This window comes from Melanostigma gelatinosum, assembly GCF_949748355.1.
Source record: "Melanostigma gelatinosum genome assembly, chromosome: 1".
NCBI lineage: Eukaryota > Metazoa > Chordata > Actinopteri > Perciformes > Zoarcidae > Melanostigma > Melanostigma gelatinosum.
Window position 1 is genome coordinate 7,601,144 of NC_136634.1, and position 17,173 is coordinate 7,618,316.

A 17,173-nucleotide genomic window follows, 5' to 3' on the forward strand; every position below is an offset into this window, starting at 1 on the left:
ACATAGTGTGGGCCTACCACTCACAGCGATAGGAATTGGGTTCATTGTGAGCTGGGCGGCAGGCAAAGGCGGGGACTGACCCCTCGCATTGTAGACTGGCTCTAGAGACGTCGAATGTCGCCTCCCTGGTGGGGAAAGAGCCAGAGCAGGAGCAGTACCAACTATTTATGGAATAGTGCATGCATAGTACTGGTTCTGAAATCACACTCTTGGAGAGGGGCTGGACTCTAGCCTTTTCCAGAGGGTCTGGGGATACTCACAAGCCCAGAGATGGATGGTTTATGTTGTGTTCGTTTCATCAGATCTGTGGCCTAAGAGTTGTGGAGAAGGTCATCGGAGCCTGTCATGGCGGCAACCTAAGAAGGAGGGTGTCAAGCTGAAGAAGGGCGCCTTTCAGGCGTGACTTGTCCAGGGGTCTACGGTAACAACAAACAGGTACCGGTTGGCTAGAAGGGCTGCAAGCTGCGGTTGAAAAGCCAGGTGTGTGTGTCGGTAGACTATGGAGAAGGACTTTCGGTTGGCCTCAAGGAAGTTCTGGCAAACCGACTCAGAAAGGGAAAGCAGGTAACTGCGGACCTGGGGTCTCATTTATAAAACAGTGGGTAGGGTGCACATTGAATGTTTGCGTATGTGCAAAGTACTCCAGAACCTTGCACACGCCTGCCAGTTTCCTTTGATAAATCCCAAATCAACCTGTAAATGTGTGCAGCTGGTTCAGCCTCACGTCCCGCCCTCTCTACATGCCCACATTTAATGCACAGCACCTCACGGAGGTCGATGCATAGAAATGAGCTGCTGATCTCCACACATCACGATCGTCAGCGCAGTATTTACGTTTACAGCAGTCAGACTTATTGCTTCCAAAATGATTGCGACAATCATATCCACCACTCATTTGAAAAAAGGAAGAAGATTGATAGGTGAGCACGATTTATTTATTTACATACGTTTTCTTACGGCATAATGGTTCGGACTGATAATGAGGATATGGAGCGATCGTATGAGAGCTGTCACTGGCTTTCTTCCCAGACTTTGCTAATTTACACGATCCTTATGTGCAGGTGGTGAAGATTTGCCAGGTGAGGAGACTGGAGAAGGTGTCTGACATCACCATGGTGACTCCTCTACTCCAGTGAGCTGTGATGCTCACATCGGATAGCTGTGTACAGTTTGCCTGTGTACAGTATGCTGAATCTGTCACTATGGAATGAAACATAAATCAATAAATAAAGTCGTGTTCACTGCCAAATGAAAACTCAAATCGTACTTGGTGATTCATGCACAGTATTGGAAGATGATTGAAAACTAGTGACGCTCTGTTCAGCAGTTATTTTACAGCTGATGATAGTTTCATCAGCTGCTCCACAGCTGACCATTAATGTTGGTGATTCGCTCTCTTCTCTGAGCTCCGGAGTGCAGACAGCGCTGATGAAATATGAAGCAAAATGTGATTTGAGGTTTGAGTTGGTTGAAATCTTTATGATTTAAATGTGCTTACAGTTATCTACACCGGTACAAGCAGACATCGCACTGCTGCTTTGACTGTTAATGATAAAGAGAATATATAAGTGCAAAGTAACGTATGATTTGAAGTGAAATTAAACGTGAGAAGCATCACTACACATGTAATGATGCCGCTCACATTTCATTTCTACAATCCGGCTTCAATTTACCACCTCACCATTTGTGTCACCAGTTTCCCTGTGTCTCCTAAATGTGCGTAGCCATGGGTCAGAGTTCCCGTACAGGTGCGCACATTCTCTCAGCAAGTTTGAACACAACGCTTGCGTGGGAAGTGGCGTACGCCTCTTTCAGACCCCGTTTTGTGCTTACGCAACGTTTAGAAATGAGAGCCCTGGACTGGGGATATTGTGGAGCCGTAGAAATCGTGAACCCGACCAACATGTTGTCCACGGGGAAGGCAGAGCTTGAAGACTCGCAGGAAAATCCATCCAGGGATATGGATAATGGTGTCGAATCAGAGCTCGGGGTTTCAGATGCTCATACAGGCAGATTTTCCCTTAATAGATGTTTCTTGTTTCCTAAAAATGCTGGCCTAAATAAAATCACAGTCACTTAAGATAATGGAAATACCTACTCTACAATGGCTGTGTACACCGATCTCCTTAAAACATACCCTCCACAAGCTATTTTAACTGATCGCACTGCAGCACAAGAGTTATGCTCATAACTTTACATAATTTATGATGAGATATCTTTCTCTTTTTGCTCATATCCCCAATTTGGTAAAGAGCAGAGGGCACACCTGAGGAGTTTTGAGCTCAAGGGTATCCGAGATAGTTATTCTCACAGTAAAAACAGAACCACTGCGGCAGAATGTATGCAGCCAACGATTCAAAATGACATTCAATATCGCATAAAAAAAAAAGATTGAAATCCCCAAAAGCCATTGCTCACGCACAAACAAAACCTGGAGTTTCTCACTGATGACAACACATTTTTCATTACAACATTGTATAATTATCCAACTCAAATGTATGAATTGTGTCTCCTTAACCATAGTTTAATAGATAAACAGAATTATCAGCAAAGTCACATCTAGCTGACATCTATTGGAATCCATGCATACTGAAGGAGACAAATCCTTTACAACCAGCGTGCCATGCAGATGGGATATTCCCAAAAAAAAGCATAGAGATGACAATGATGTAGAGCCTGTTTGCCATTGGGAGCATCAATGTGTGTATGTTGTGTGTATGGAGTGTATGTTGCTCCCAATGAGTATTCTACTGCTCCACTTTTTGTATCTGCACTGTTGGTGAGACTGCAAGTGTTGATATTAAAACTAATAGCATCTGTGATGTATGCCTTGCTCCACATTCCCTCAAAATGTGACCTTCTCTTAAGAAAGTAAAGACGGGGCCAAGAGGGGGCACGGATGTAGTTTTAGTATGCTGTGCTGTGGGATTCTGACTCATTCTGTCAGTATTGCTGTGGGCCATTGTCACATCTTAACTTTTAGACAACAAATGCCATTTGAAACCAAAGCAGTTATCCTCAGTGGCTACAGCCACTCCTCCGTCGTAGACTTTTTTTCATTTTAAAACTCAGCAGTGTTAAATGGTCTGCAAAGCATCATAAAATCAGTAGCCATGAATCATTAAGCCTGCGCAGACTTCTGTAACCTAATGTAATAAAGTATAATGGTGCACTCCAGCCTCTAGGTCAGTCACTGTGTAAAGGCTCACTGTCGTGCAGTCGAGTGCATCAGCCTCCCTTTTGCATTCACTTAGTCCCTCCTTTGGACAGCACCACACCGTGTTCAGCTCACTTCAAAGGCCATGCAGATAATCATGTAGTCGGCACCATCGTCTCAATAAGGACAAAGGATTTCAAATGATGAAATAGTAAATTCACTTTATAATGGAGGAGAAAGGTGCAGATAATATAATGAGGAGGTTTTGAGTTGCAGAATTGTGGTGGCTAATTGAGCAAAGGCACTTTTTAGCTTTGATGAGTGCAATTTTCCCATTCTTTCTCCAAACAAAGCACAAGATGAGATGGGGCCATTAACATTCCCGCATAAGTAAAGTAAAAAAGTAAAGTAAAGTACTCTTAATCACAATAACATTTAAATCAAGCTGCACTGGGTTTGAATTCTTTGATCTGTGAAAAAGGAACTCACTTAGCCTTGATGACAAACTGGGGCTACAGTAGAGAAGAGCATATCACCCCCCATTCTTAATTGTTTTGAAATCTCCTTTTCTTTTGCCTTATGTTTTGATGCTTTTAATGGTTTTATGTGAAGCACTTTGAATTACCTTGTTGTTGAAATGTGCTATACAAATAAACTTGCCTTGCCTTGCCTTACGTGTAGTGAGGTCATTATTCACTGGCGCGCTCTCGGCAGACGCACTCTGGGGAACTTACCCAGCTTGACTCGCCTGTGGCAAAGCCTGGCAGCAGTGAAGAGCTGAGCTCTGATCAGCAAGATTCTCATTACTCACAGAGCAGTTCTGCTACCCATAATGCAACTGTACAAGCAAAATATCCTGCTGCTTGCCGCTGCATCAACTTTTAAAATAGCAGGAGGGCAAAAATGAGTTTCACACTCTACAAGCTACAATTTCATTAGGAAGCACACCAGGAGCCAATTAAATCAATGTGAAGATGTGTCCAGTTAATTTCTTCATGACAGGACTACATAGTGTAATACACATGAATATGAAATTGGAACAGATGAGTTTACCTTGACTAATGAAAGAGGCCTCTTCTCAGAAACTGTGCTGACACTGAAATAACATGGGAAGGGGGGGGGGGGGATCAGTGTTTACATTGTGTAATAAAAGTGAAACAGAGCCTATGCACTGACTGCCATGCGTTATTTATTAACTCTCAAGTTCAGCGAGGCAATCACAGACTCAGAATCACATTTGTAATTTCTATTGGATACGGACTCTGATCCACAGCTCATGAATAAGGAAAATAGAAACTTTACGGGAAAGTTAATGGGATTCATAGAAAATGAATGTGCAAAGGGGCAAGTGTTACATTTGTATCCAACATTTTTTGCATGGTTGACGAAACTTGTCAATCATTTCCACCTGGGAGGTTCGTGAAAACACCAGGGTGAGAGTCGCTTTACCAGTTTCAATTGGGGAGGCGTAATTCCTGCAGAATTTTAAAAAAACATTTCGGTGGATATGATTTTGGGTTCTCAGTAAATACTGGCATCTAAGAACTGTGAAAGGTAATACGTGTGTAGGGCCGAGTGGGCAGAGACAGTCAACATTTACATTTTGTCTAAGACCTGAGGACTTGCATTAAAGCCGAGCAGTATTTAAATGACTGAATCGTGAAGTAGTACTGTGAAGCTGTGCTACATTTGTGTTTGGTTATTTGAATACACTGCAGTAAACCTGTTGTATAACTGGAGTACTATTCTGAGCTGAATGTTGCAGGAAGATTATGTATCCACCAGCGGGTGTTACACAGCTCTTAAAATCTGCTATATTATACGAGCCTCTCCCCGTTTTGGGCCAATAGTAACACAATATGATTTTGGGAACATGATAGATATATATTCTAATTGTGATCCAAATAGTACACGTTTGGAACCTTTGCAGTAGTATTGCAGTTTGGTTTACCCATTTTATGAATAATGAATTGTAATTAGAGCTCTAATTATGCTCTGAAATATTCACAGGTTTTTGCTGAATAGGTCCCCTAATGCATTCGGTGGGGGTGAAAATGAAACAACAAATGACACAAAGCAGGGGGTGTGAAAAGAAAAGAAAAGAAAAAGGTCCAAATGGTTCACAGAAGAAATAAAAGATCTCTGCCAATAATGACACACAAACATATCCAGCAGAGTTTGTATCCACAGAGTTCTGATGAAGCAAATAGTGAGAGAACAGAAGATTAGACTTTTAAACTAATCCTGAAAACTATTAACTTGTATAATGTTCGTGTTATATTCACAGTCGGCTGTAAACACTTGGCTATGAACCAGGTTTTCCAGCAGTTTTGTGATGCTGGAAATAAAGAGTGAACGAAGCATAACTGAAAGTGCAGAGGCCCTCGAAGTGTTTTTCTGCCCCACCAACCACTGAAGGCATTAGTGAAAGTTTTCAAGCACTGCAATATGAGGAGTCTGAAGTGATCAACACACGACATCGCTTTCCACTTATCTGCAGCCTCCAAAGTTCATCGTACATGTAAAGAAAGAATATCTGAGCAAAAATGTCACCGCTATGCATTTTTAATGTGTTTAACATTTAAATCCAAAGGTCTCTCTCTCAGACACGTTTTTAACATTGTTCTTCAGCCATGGAGGAAGCATTGGCTGGAAGAACGGCAGTCGGCCGGTGAGTCGGTCGCTCCCCTACTTTGGTCCAGACTGAAATATCTCACCTATTGGATGGATAGCAGAGGAATTTCATCCCCTATTCCCTTAAGGATGAAGCATAGTGACTTTGGGAGGTGTTAAGTGATTCCATGCCCCATAATTCCCCATCAACAGACTCGTTATGGTCTTCTGCTTGATTAAGGCATATCAATTCAGAACAGCTGGCTCAGCAGAAGCAGTCTGTCCACATCACCCGCATATACACACCGCTACATCTGGCACGATAGGGCCAATTATTACAACACAGCAGTTCCGATATCAAAGATCAAAGCTGCCATCAATTTCGAAAGTGACATCGAGAGACACATGATCCGAGGCAATTACCAGTTTGTTACAAGCCTCTGAGATTAGGAGGGAGAGGAGGCACTATGAAGTAGATAGCGCCGTCACATGTCAAGTGGATCAGCACGTCAATAAATATGGGCCTCCGTGGATGAATAATGGGAGAGAATTTGTAGTTTTTGCTGTTCAGGGAATCCTAAAGGTTATCGGCAAACATTTATAACCGAGGCAATGTGCTGTGCTTGTGTGGAGCGCTGAAGAGATGAGCAACTGCTATCTGTTTGACATTTCTGTCAGTGCTGGTATTTGAACTGCTGGGTAGCTCTGACAAATGCCATGGCTGTCACAGGCTCGATTTTAATTACACCTGAGCAGGTCTATCAGGGGCTCAGGGATGAACTTCATTAGTTAGCGAGTACTCGGGCTAGTTCAGGCGTTAGTTGGTACCACTCACACCGCTTTTTCTTCCGTGGCTTTTCATTGGCATTTAAATGGTCTCCGTCGATGCAGACAGAGAATTAATAAATGAGGGGACAGCAAATGGGCTCGGGGGACGGCAGGAGTCTACTTTTCAACACCAACGTGGATGTTAATGTTTGGTCGCTGTATAATTAGAGATGCTTTTAAGTGCCACAGACTTTTAGTGGTGTGTGTTGGTAGAAAGTGCTTTCACAGTTATATACACACAGCCTGAACAATGGCCCTTTTGTCTTGTAAGGAGTTGGATGGAGTCCTTCAAAGGCCAGTTTGAAAATATGACATGCATAGAAGAGTGAAAATAAATGCTTGGCGGCAAAAACACAAGACATAATGCCTACGGGAAACTAAGAACGATTTCTACTCAAAAGAAAACAGGAGAAAGACTTGTTTCATTAAAGAAACTGATCAAATGTAAAAAGGAACCACGTTTTCAGTGAAATGGAAACACAGAAGTACAGAAGAGTCTTCAGGCGGTGGCGTATCCGTGACGCTCCAATTTCAGCTGTAGCACACAAACAACTTCAGATAATACGGAGACTAGAGCGTCCCAGAAGCTCTCCCCTGCATATGACAAGGCCATAGCAATGATTAAGTGGTTGGTACATTTTAATGAACACAAAGCCATCCATGTGGAAGGTGATTTCTAATTGAAATCTCCTTCTGTTGAATCACTTAACATACTCACAGAGGGGAGGAAGAAAACGTCAGTCTTAAGGAGATATCTGTGGCGAACGTGTTCAGTGAACAAGTCATTTTGTGTTATTTCACCAGACTGGTCAGTGACTTGATGTAGTTGTGTTACGGTCGTTTGCACCGTTAACTTTTCCGCCGGCACTATTTCCAAACACCACCTCTCTTCTTTATCCATTGTCTCTCAGAGGAACAGCACAGACTGTTGCTGTTGCTAAATTTCACACTGTTCACACACCAGCCGCAAAGAAAAATAACTTAATTACAATATTTATGTGCTGAAATCTGAGTTTAGTGTCGTGTAAAGTTTATGGACAAGGTTCATCATCCCCCGGCTGAAAGGTTCCCTATACAGTTCAATCACCTCGTAACAACTGCAGATTGCACAAATGTCTCAATAAAAAACAAAAAAACATGATCCTGAGCGATGTTTTACCAAAAAACAATAATTTATTATTTTCTTTTGCAAAGATCACCATCATCACACATTTTACCCGGCTACAAATGTGCCAACTACGCATTACTCGAAATTAGACCATCGACATCGACTCAAAACAAACATCGGTTTAAAATTTAAAATGTACAATATGTCAGTTAAAAATGGGGCATTTAGAATGAGTATTCTGTACATGTAACTGGACTATGAAGTCTGTTGATAAATGCAACCCATTCATTTCACCAGTTCAGTTGTTCAATGATCTCGTATGTGTTTCTGAGTCCTGCTCAGTGGCAATCATCCCAACACATGTTTAATGTCACTGCAAACGGAATTCAGGAACGGCTATACGTTATTTATGATATATTCCAGGTACTTAAAAACTTAAATGATACAATGTATGAATAAGGCTGAATAATACCTCACTGTTGCACAGAGATATCCAGAGACAGGTTGTTTGTGTATGAAATCAGTTTGCTACACAAACGTATCATCGATCCAGTTGTTGCTGTTAAGGCTGAGCAAAGGTGTGTGTTGATGTAAAAATACTGGTGTGTAAACGCTATGAGCAGGTCCTTCTGTTGTTGAATATGTAGAAAAAAACTCTAAATATTAAGCCAAAAATAATATCAAAGACAAAATAATTTTTACCCAAAGCTGCAGCACTGGCAATGAGTCAGACTATTTTGGGACGTTTGTGTTCCTGTACACCAAAGGATATTGTAAGTACAATATATATATATATATATATATATATATATATATATATATATATATATATATATATATATAGTACATGAATCCTGTGGCCACACAGTTGTCTTTCCATTGACATGACAGTGGAGCAGCTTCTGAAGTATTGTTTACTTCGTTATTGTTTTATTGTAACTTTGTAAGAGAAGTGGCTCAAATTCACAAATTACAGAAACAACATAGAAGAGTTTGATTGGAACATGAGGTATTCAACTTTTGACGGATGCTTTTATAAAATAGCCGATAAAAAGAAAAAAAGAAGACATAAGCAAAAGCCATTTGAGTTATTGACCAGAACCTTTTGCTCATATTGACATTTACAATGCTCAGTGATCTAAAACCTCAAGGATTTCTTTCCCCCAAAAGAGACATGGCAGTATATGGTGACACACTGGATGTGATCTCTTTCAGGTGATTGGATGAATTTCAAATTCCTTTCAGGATTAAACACATTCTTGCTGTAGTTACGGTCAATCTTTTACCATCAACAAGTTATACAGCACTATGATTTGGAATGTAAGACATTTGTCCCTTTTTAAAGTTGAAATTTGTACCTTATTTTAACTTACCTATTTATTTAACTCTGTTGAAGTAAAATGTACCTAATCTGTTATAATGTGCTGTTATGTGTATGGTTAACCGTGATACTTTGTGAATAGTGGACTTCTAGTCCATGTCGAAGCACCAATAGTCTGAAACATTACATCACCTGCCTCTCGACAACATTGAGAGATTTACCGATTTCAGCTTGAACGGAGAAGTCGATCTGCAGATGTAAGGAGCATTCAAAAGCAAGTGAAAGGCAGGAGAACCCTCCGGCTCCTTCTGTGTCGCAATTGGCAAGTGTACATAATACATAAAAGAAAAATACTTTTCTTAATATGCTCACACAACCATTTGAGTATATGGTTACAACATAAATATGAAAATAGAATTGAAAAGATAAAAATGTTAAGAGCGAAGTAATAAAATAATTATATCGTCATCATTTCATAGAAAAATGCTTTTTTTCCCGGCAGAGTGATGTGAAAAATCATACTGAAAAACATGAAGGAAATGCCATGACACCACTGATAAATTCTTTACAAAATGCTTTTTGGGTTACAAAGTGTGAAAAATATTCCTATTGTCCTCATAAAAACGCCACATTGAACGAGGCAAGTATATTATACCGCAAGGGGTAGAATGTGTGTGTTTTTCTTTTATACAGTAGTGACTGATAGGAAGGCATTGTGCACTTTGGCTCCCTCGGGGGCCTTAGTACCATGAGTCATCAGCTCCTGGATGGTCATCCAGTTGTCCAGGATCTTCTTGTTGCGTTTCTTCATCATCTTCTTCTGACTGAGCTCTATAATGCTGACCTCCTTGCGTCCCTCACTGCTGCTCTGAGGGTTCTCCTTTAAGCTTTCCAGCCGACTACGCTGCATGAACTCTCGCCTTTTCCTCTGTTCTTTTGCTCTGACCAGGTGCTGCTTCCTTTCCTCTTTACTCCAGTACCTCCCCATCTTCATTTCACTCATTGCATCATCATCCGTGGTCATTCCCCCACTACGCTCTTCTTTAATCTTTAGGGCTCGCTCCCTCAGGATCTTGTCTCTCACAGGCCTCTTGGTGATGTAGCGTGTGCCGTCGCTGCGGATCTTGACCTTCCACTCCATCTTGGGCTCATCAATGGGCCTCTGAGGCTCTTTACAAACACTGAGCAGGCTGAGCTGGCTCTGAGCGTACTCCACAGCTGAGCGCTGCTGGATCAGCTGCATGTAGCTCTGGTAGTGGCGGGCATGTGCTGGGATATTGACCTGCCTCTGCTGGGAACTGTGCGATGGAGAGAAGTAAGGAATGTGGGAGGCAAGTGGCTTTAATTCCCCTCTGCTCTCCTCCTCAGCCTGAGTTGTTGACTCAGACGGATTGCTGTGGTCGGGGCTGCTTCTTTTCCCTGGGACTAGAGCACGGCATGCCGGGATGGGGCTTGGGCTAAGAGAAGGGCCAGTGGCAAGGCCGCTGCACAGGTTCCTCTGGTTGGTAAGGCTGACCATTCTCTGGAGTGAGTGCTCCGGGGAGCGGTCCATTGCCAGAGGGGTGCTTCGTGAACTTTCCGCCGTGTTATAGGCACTGGAGCTGTCCTTGTCAGATTTCTCCAGCCTCCCATTAATGTCAGTCAGCTTGCCCCTCGTGGGGTCACTTCGATGAAGGCTTTGGTTTTTGGTTGAGGGTGCAGTGTGGCCCGCGGAGGGAGACTGCTGGCCTTTACGGAGGTTATGGGCCTGCATGATGTTCTGACATTCTATTTCGATGCTGCGCAGCTCCTCGTTGAGCATTCGTAGCTCATGCTGGACGCCGCCCTGCTCCCCAATGCTGCACTCGATGGTGCTGCGGTGGCTGTAGAACAGGTCGTACTCGCCGCTGTTGCGTATCTGACACTTCAGCTCCAAGAGCTGCTGGAATCGATCACCCTCCATCTCATCGTCGTCCTCGTCCTCTTTGTCCTCCAGCCGCGTGGAGCCGGTGATATTGTGTGTCTCCAGATTGTCTCTCAGGCACTGGGACAAACGTCTCTGGATGTGTGCCAGGACATTATGCTCAGAGCTCTCCATTCTGTCGTTTATACTCAGTACGCTATCCTTATGATGGGGGAGTGTGGAGCAGGTGGGCTTGTCATCTTCTGCTCTCTGAAAACAATGAACAAGACCATCCTGAAATCGTTATTGATGTATAGAACACTCAACACTTGCAGAATCATGATACTTATGATTTCTTTCTTATAATGATCCACATGAGGACACTTTTAAAGAGTATTTTCAGTTTGAATTCATTAGATAGACGCTGGAAACTTGTTATCTGTATGTTAGCCTGTTTTGATTATTTCAAATCATATCAAGTATTCATTTCAAGTATGCTTGAAAATGAGCTTTAATTGATCAAACATATTTACAAATGTTATATATGGTAATGAACTTTGAATGGCACTCTGGTGTTTTCTATTTTGGCATCCTTTTTATGAAATGAGGACAGAAAACAACAAAAAGTCCCCAGAACTACAGCATTTAAGAGTTCACGAAGTGCAACCCTGCTCTGCATTCTCCTGAAGGATTACATATGCCGTTGTGCGTCACTCGATTATACAGCTCTTTCACTTCAGGGATCGTTTCCTCCCCGCCATGTCTTTGAAGTTCCATGGAAGTGGATTATTGGAGCACGCCATTCTCCCGACAAACCAGAATTTAAAGTTCTGATTGCTGATGTTTGGAATTGAAATGGTTCAACAGTCCCCTTCCATAAATATTCATAATTATTATTTTTAGGGCTGTCCCCAACACCATTCATGGGCTCTGGAGCTTTGGTAGTAATCAATTCAAAAGGGGCAAAGCTTGCTTTCACCGTTTCAAAAAAGTGTAAGTTTGATTCCATCACTGCCACCAGCTGGATCTGTAGTGATTTTAAGGTTAATATTGACTGTGAAAGCAATTATTGTTCAGTCTGATGGCATGGCATTCATAACACACTGGGTACTATGTTCTGTCAATCAGGGGAAAGGTTACCTTACATATATTGCTTTCTGACTCATCAGCTTTTAGGGGCTCTATTCTTACTGAACAGAGCAAATAGAGCCCCTTTCATAAAAATGAAAAGGGCTCTCCAGAGTTTCTTAAAGCCAGATAATAATGCTTTGCTATCGACTCGCTAATCCACTTAGGCAAAGCATGTTTTGCTGCTGTCTGACCTGCTCATTCTCCTGCTCCTCCTCTCGGGCAGCCAATTCCATCTCCTCTCTCTGTTGTTCCTCTAACATTTCCATCTTCAGCTGCTCCAGGAACTCGCTGTGCTCATCATCCAGCCAGGCCTCCTCCAGCTAATGGTGAATGAAGAAGGAAAGCATATGTGGAGAGAGAGAGCGAGAGCGAGAGAGGGGCTGGTGTTATTTGTCAAGAGCTAAAGCTTGGGGCTACATGATGTCTCAAAAAAAAAATACTTTAGTTAGGTGTTCCAAATGGGACCCAGCAGGCATGGTTTTGAAATAAGGCACAGCTAGCATCGATATGATGTGGCGTTTGACTGATATGCTGCTGCCTATGTCTTAACCAACAAAACCTCACCCCTCATCTTTAAAACATACATTGTGATCTTAAAATCAAGCCAATACAATTGAATGGACATCAGACTGCCACCTTTGACCTATCTGCTCTAAACCATCCATCATCTGTTTGTCTGCTCGATGTGAGCCAAATGGGATCCATATCTGAAGACATCAAATTTACTACTGAGGGACACATTTAATTACAAAGAGTCGACTACTGCTCCTAGCTCATCTGCACTGCGGCAGAGTCCCTTCACTTATTCGCCATCGGCCTTGGGCCTGAACTCACTCCACATTAGCATGCCATTAGCTTTTATGGCTTACCGTTGGAAGTCAATTACAGTGGCGCTACATAAAAATAAAACATGATGAGGTGTCTCAGTGGTGGCTTCCACTTGGAGTGGTTTTTGGTGGAGGGGAGGGTTGGCTCCCCCAGATTGCAAAGGTTTACTCTGAGCAAATATAATGTAAATGACAAAACCCTCAGGGCTGTAATCTATGCTTGCTGTTCTTTCTTTACCCATGCTAGGCCAACAGTAGGTGTTTTAGTCAATGGCAAAGAAAGATACAGTATATCAGCGCGGTCATTTCTAACCTGCATCTCCGGTCTGGCAACCAGCAGTACGATGTTCCTACTCTCGTCGTTGGAGAGTGCTGCCATTGCTTCCTCTCTGTCTTGTACGTCCTGGCCATTAATCTGAGGATGACATACAAACGCGATTAGCACACTCACTATTAAGTCGGATACAAGCGAGCAAACATGTATTGGATACACAAATAAAAATATTTGAACACAGGCACATATATATCCACACACACAGGGACAGAATTAATTCTCTCCAATACAAAGACCCTGAAGAAAAACAAAGTACCACAATAAAAGTGGCACAACAGAATAATGCCTTTTTTTCCTGGGGAAACACTCTGTGATGCTCTCTAATATGAAGCAGGACCCAGCAGTGATTATGAATGGGACAGTGGCCGAGGGCCGACAGAGCTGTTGTGTTCACCAAAGTATCCGGCAGCGCACATGCATCTCGCCGTACAATTAACTGCCCACTGACAGGGGGCGTCCATCTTTTTGCAGGCAGAGTAATGGCCCTGTCACTGGTGGATAATAGTGCCAGAGTACTGGTCTGCCTCACACACACACACACACACAACACATGGTAGACACCGGTCGACAATTAGAATTAAACAGTGCTTCTGCATCTGCCCCACGCATCAAATAATTACTTGCACATCCCATTTCCCCTCTTGTTCTACTGTATCGATGAAAATACATTCTCTCCATAGCATACTACTGTGTTCCTCAATGTATAGACCTTCACTTATGTTAGAATAGTTCATTGCCTATTTGTGTTGATAAAATGACCAATCCCGGTACACTACCGGTACTTTCAATTGCTAATCTGCAGCCAAAGATACACTAATCAATAGTCTTTATGTTAGAAATAGATCACATGATGTGTAATCTGAAGGATGTTCTGGTGACAAACCCACATCACCCAACTCTGCTGTTCCACCAAGCTCTACTGGTTTTCTGGACCTGCAAACTCTCATCACTCATGTTTCCAGCAGCAGCAGCAGGCAACTGTGCGCGGTGAAAAGGCTCTGATGGACCTGGGAAGGTAGGGAAGAGTGCTATGCTACGTGTCGAAAATTGTTAGCATCTAGCAAGCTATATAGCCTTATATTTCCTTCAAGAGATGGTGGTGACCAAAACATGGCTTAAAATACAGTGAATGTTAGACTTGTATTCCTCAGGTGGCTAAACACACTGCTCCAAATAAATGCGAATGTTGCTCTGACTCCAGAATGGGCAATTGTTTGTCATAACAATTTAATAACGTTATAGATTGAATCTAATGAAAAGCTGGTGTGGAAGGAGACAGAGAGACAGAGACAGAGACAGAGAGAGAGAGAGAGAGAGAGAGAGAGAGAGAGAGAGAGAGAGAGAGAGAGAGAGAGAGAGCTGCTGTACCTGTAAAATGCGATCCCCCTCTCGGATGCGTCCATCTCTGGCAGCGATGCTGTTTGGACTGATCTGTGACGGTAGAAGGAACAAAATATGCCTCTTAAACACTTTTAGCCTTCATTAAAGAGAATCAAGGAGCGCCTAAAAAGAAAACGCTTCAACTCATTATGTAGATATCACCCAGCTAGACATGTCGGGACTGTTGTTATTAATGTGAGCAGTAAACAACAGGTATGCCAACATGGGAAGATCTTAGATGTCAAATGGCGTTCCTGCAGCTGCCTGGTCAGTTTTCAAAGCCATTAACTCTGAGCATCACCTGTATCACTTAAAACCTCCATTGTTCCCCGCCTTAGTTGTAATATAGCACCAAACTCTGTATACAGCATTTACAGCCTGTAACTGCGCCTCAACACATGATGTACATGCTTCTCCTGTAAATAATGCCTGTGGACAGGAGGGCGGTACACTCTTTCATCGGCCAATCAATCGGTGTCTGGGGCCATTGGCTTCACTTTATCCTAACGGGCGGGATTCCTGGAGATGGTGAGGTGCTGTGGTACTCCATCTTCATGATCGTCCACTCCTACACAGAGGGACACTCATTAAACTGGGAGGAAAGTCACTGGACAGAAATGGAGGGAACTGAGGAAATTGAATGTAATCTTTCTGCAGTTATGGGGAGAGAACCCAAACCCCGAGAGACCGACAACAAACTGGAAACTGAAATACAGATAAATTAAGGAATTGTAGGAAATTTGAGTGTAGAAGTGTGTTTTAAGAAATTACAATAGAAGTGTTGATGATTCATAATTAAGAATTCATAATTAGTCATATTTAGAAGTGTTTTGGAAATACATAATTAGAATAATCATAATTGTAGAAGTGTTTTAGGATTAGTAGCTAGAAGTGTATCTTAGTAGAATTTGTAGCGCCTTCATATCTGTGTGAAGCTTTTGCCAAAAGTTGCAAATTCTTATCTTTTACATAGAATGTTTATCATAGAAGTGTTAAGCCATAAAAGACAGTCATTGAGTATATTTAGAAGAAGTAAGGGACAGATAGATTTCTAGACAGGCAATTACTGGTCATGCCCGTGCGAGGGTCCTGCGAGAAGGAGGAGCCAGCTGGATTTAGCCAATAGGAACTTTGTGGGATGTTTTTCAACTATGTAAGGCGGGGGAGAAAGAACTTCCGGCCTCTTGCTCCGGTTCCACTGTGTGGGTGTAACGCTTTCGGGGTGAGCGGGTCATATTCGATGTAACTGTAGATAATGTACTTCACTATGCGACTGTTTTAGCTTCAGAAGTATTCAATACTTTTGTTTATAATTGAAACCGACTGACTCTTTGGAAAGGCTGGTCTCCCACAGTTTAAGAGGCTCTCGAACTCAACAAATTCTATTTAATGTTGAAGACCTCATTGCGAGTGGCAAAACGGCTTCGGTTACGTCTTCGTTCGACTCTCAGCTTTGGTGCTTTCTGTTTAGTTTAAAACAATCTGGAGGACAACTAAAGAAAAGGAGGGTGAGGATGAACAGAGCACTCTGAATTGTCCCATCAGTGTGAATGATTTTGCCCGTTGGCCCTGCGGTAGACAAGACTGGTGACCTGTCCAGGATAGACTCTGCCTTTTTGCCCTATACATGCTGGGACAGACTGCAGCCCAATTTGCACCGAAACAGAATTAAACAGGTATAGAAAATGGATGAACCTAAGGAAATGTACCTTTCAGCTCTTGTTCTTCTGAATTATTTAACCACTGTGCTGTGAGGTACAACGGAAACAAAGGGAGATAAATTGAACTGACGTTGGTGTAAAAGACAATGTGGCCATTCATCAAGCGCTACAAAGTTGGGAAATGAAGCTTGTTGTAAAATGACCTTGCATTGTTCTTAACTCCACGTTGACGTGCTCCCTCTACTTATGCGAGATCAGAGCAGCGCCTTCTCGAACACATCCTGTATACAGTGACATTCAGCCACCTCATCGAAATGCAGCACACACCTCTTAGCCCTACTTTTTTTTGCAGAACGAACGCTTAAGGATGCTGCCAGGAGTCACGGACCGCAGTGATTTATATTCTGCTCAGCTCTCAAAGCGAACACCTCGCAGGGTCCGACTCAACTTCAAACGAACCGGAGAGAAAGTTGAGCAGAATGGAATACAGTATTTTTTGTATGCTTCCAACAAGTGGGAGATAAATGGATGCAAGAGTAAATTTAGCTAACGTGCACATCACAACAACAACAAGACCTGAAAGTGTTTGTTTATTATCTGCCATGGCAGTCATTTCATATTTAGAACTGACAGTGTCGTTCTGCAGTTAGAACATTGCCAAACTGTCCAACAATGTCATTTGTACTTGATGAAAGGGTTGAATTTTAATTGCTGTACCTAATAGAAAAAAACCTGCTTTGCTGGCGTGAATACTTAAGTAAATCATAAATTGGAAGATGAATATTAAATGTCATAATTGATTTAGTCTTGGAAGTGTAGCTTTCTCAGTTGTTTAGGCATACTGAGGCACTCTAATCTAGCCAAGGTAACTCTCTGTTTCTACAACAGTGTATGATATGTAAATGTGAGACTTCAAAGAACTGAAATCTGA

At 42.4% G+C, this 17,173-nt stretch overlaps 1 protein-coding gene across 1 annotated transcript in view; it reads right to left on the bottom strand.

The window, feature by feature from the left end:
* Window positions 1-9,212: 9,212 nt before the first annotated feature.
* The window catches only part of LOC306776702 (PDZ domain-containing RING finger protein 4), a gene marked incomplete at its 5' end in the record, with an annotated part of 44,144 nt that continues 36,183 nt past the window's right edge, over window positions 9,213-17,173 (bottom strand). Inside the window, 4 exons of the mRNA XM_079267495.1 lie at window positions 9,213-11,179; window positions 12,232-12,360; window positions 13,181-13,282; window positions 14,570-14,632. Coding sequence (XP_079123621.1) covers window positions 9,713-11,179; window positions 12,232-12,360; window positions 13,181-13,282; window positions 14,570-14,632 — 1,761 coding nt within the window. The 3' untranslated portion in view covers window positions 9,213-9,712. The remainder of the gene's footprint in view (window positions 11,180-12,231; window positions 12,361-13,180; window positions 13,283-14,569; window positions 14,633-17,173) is intronic.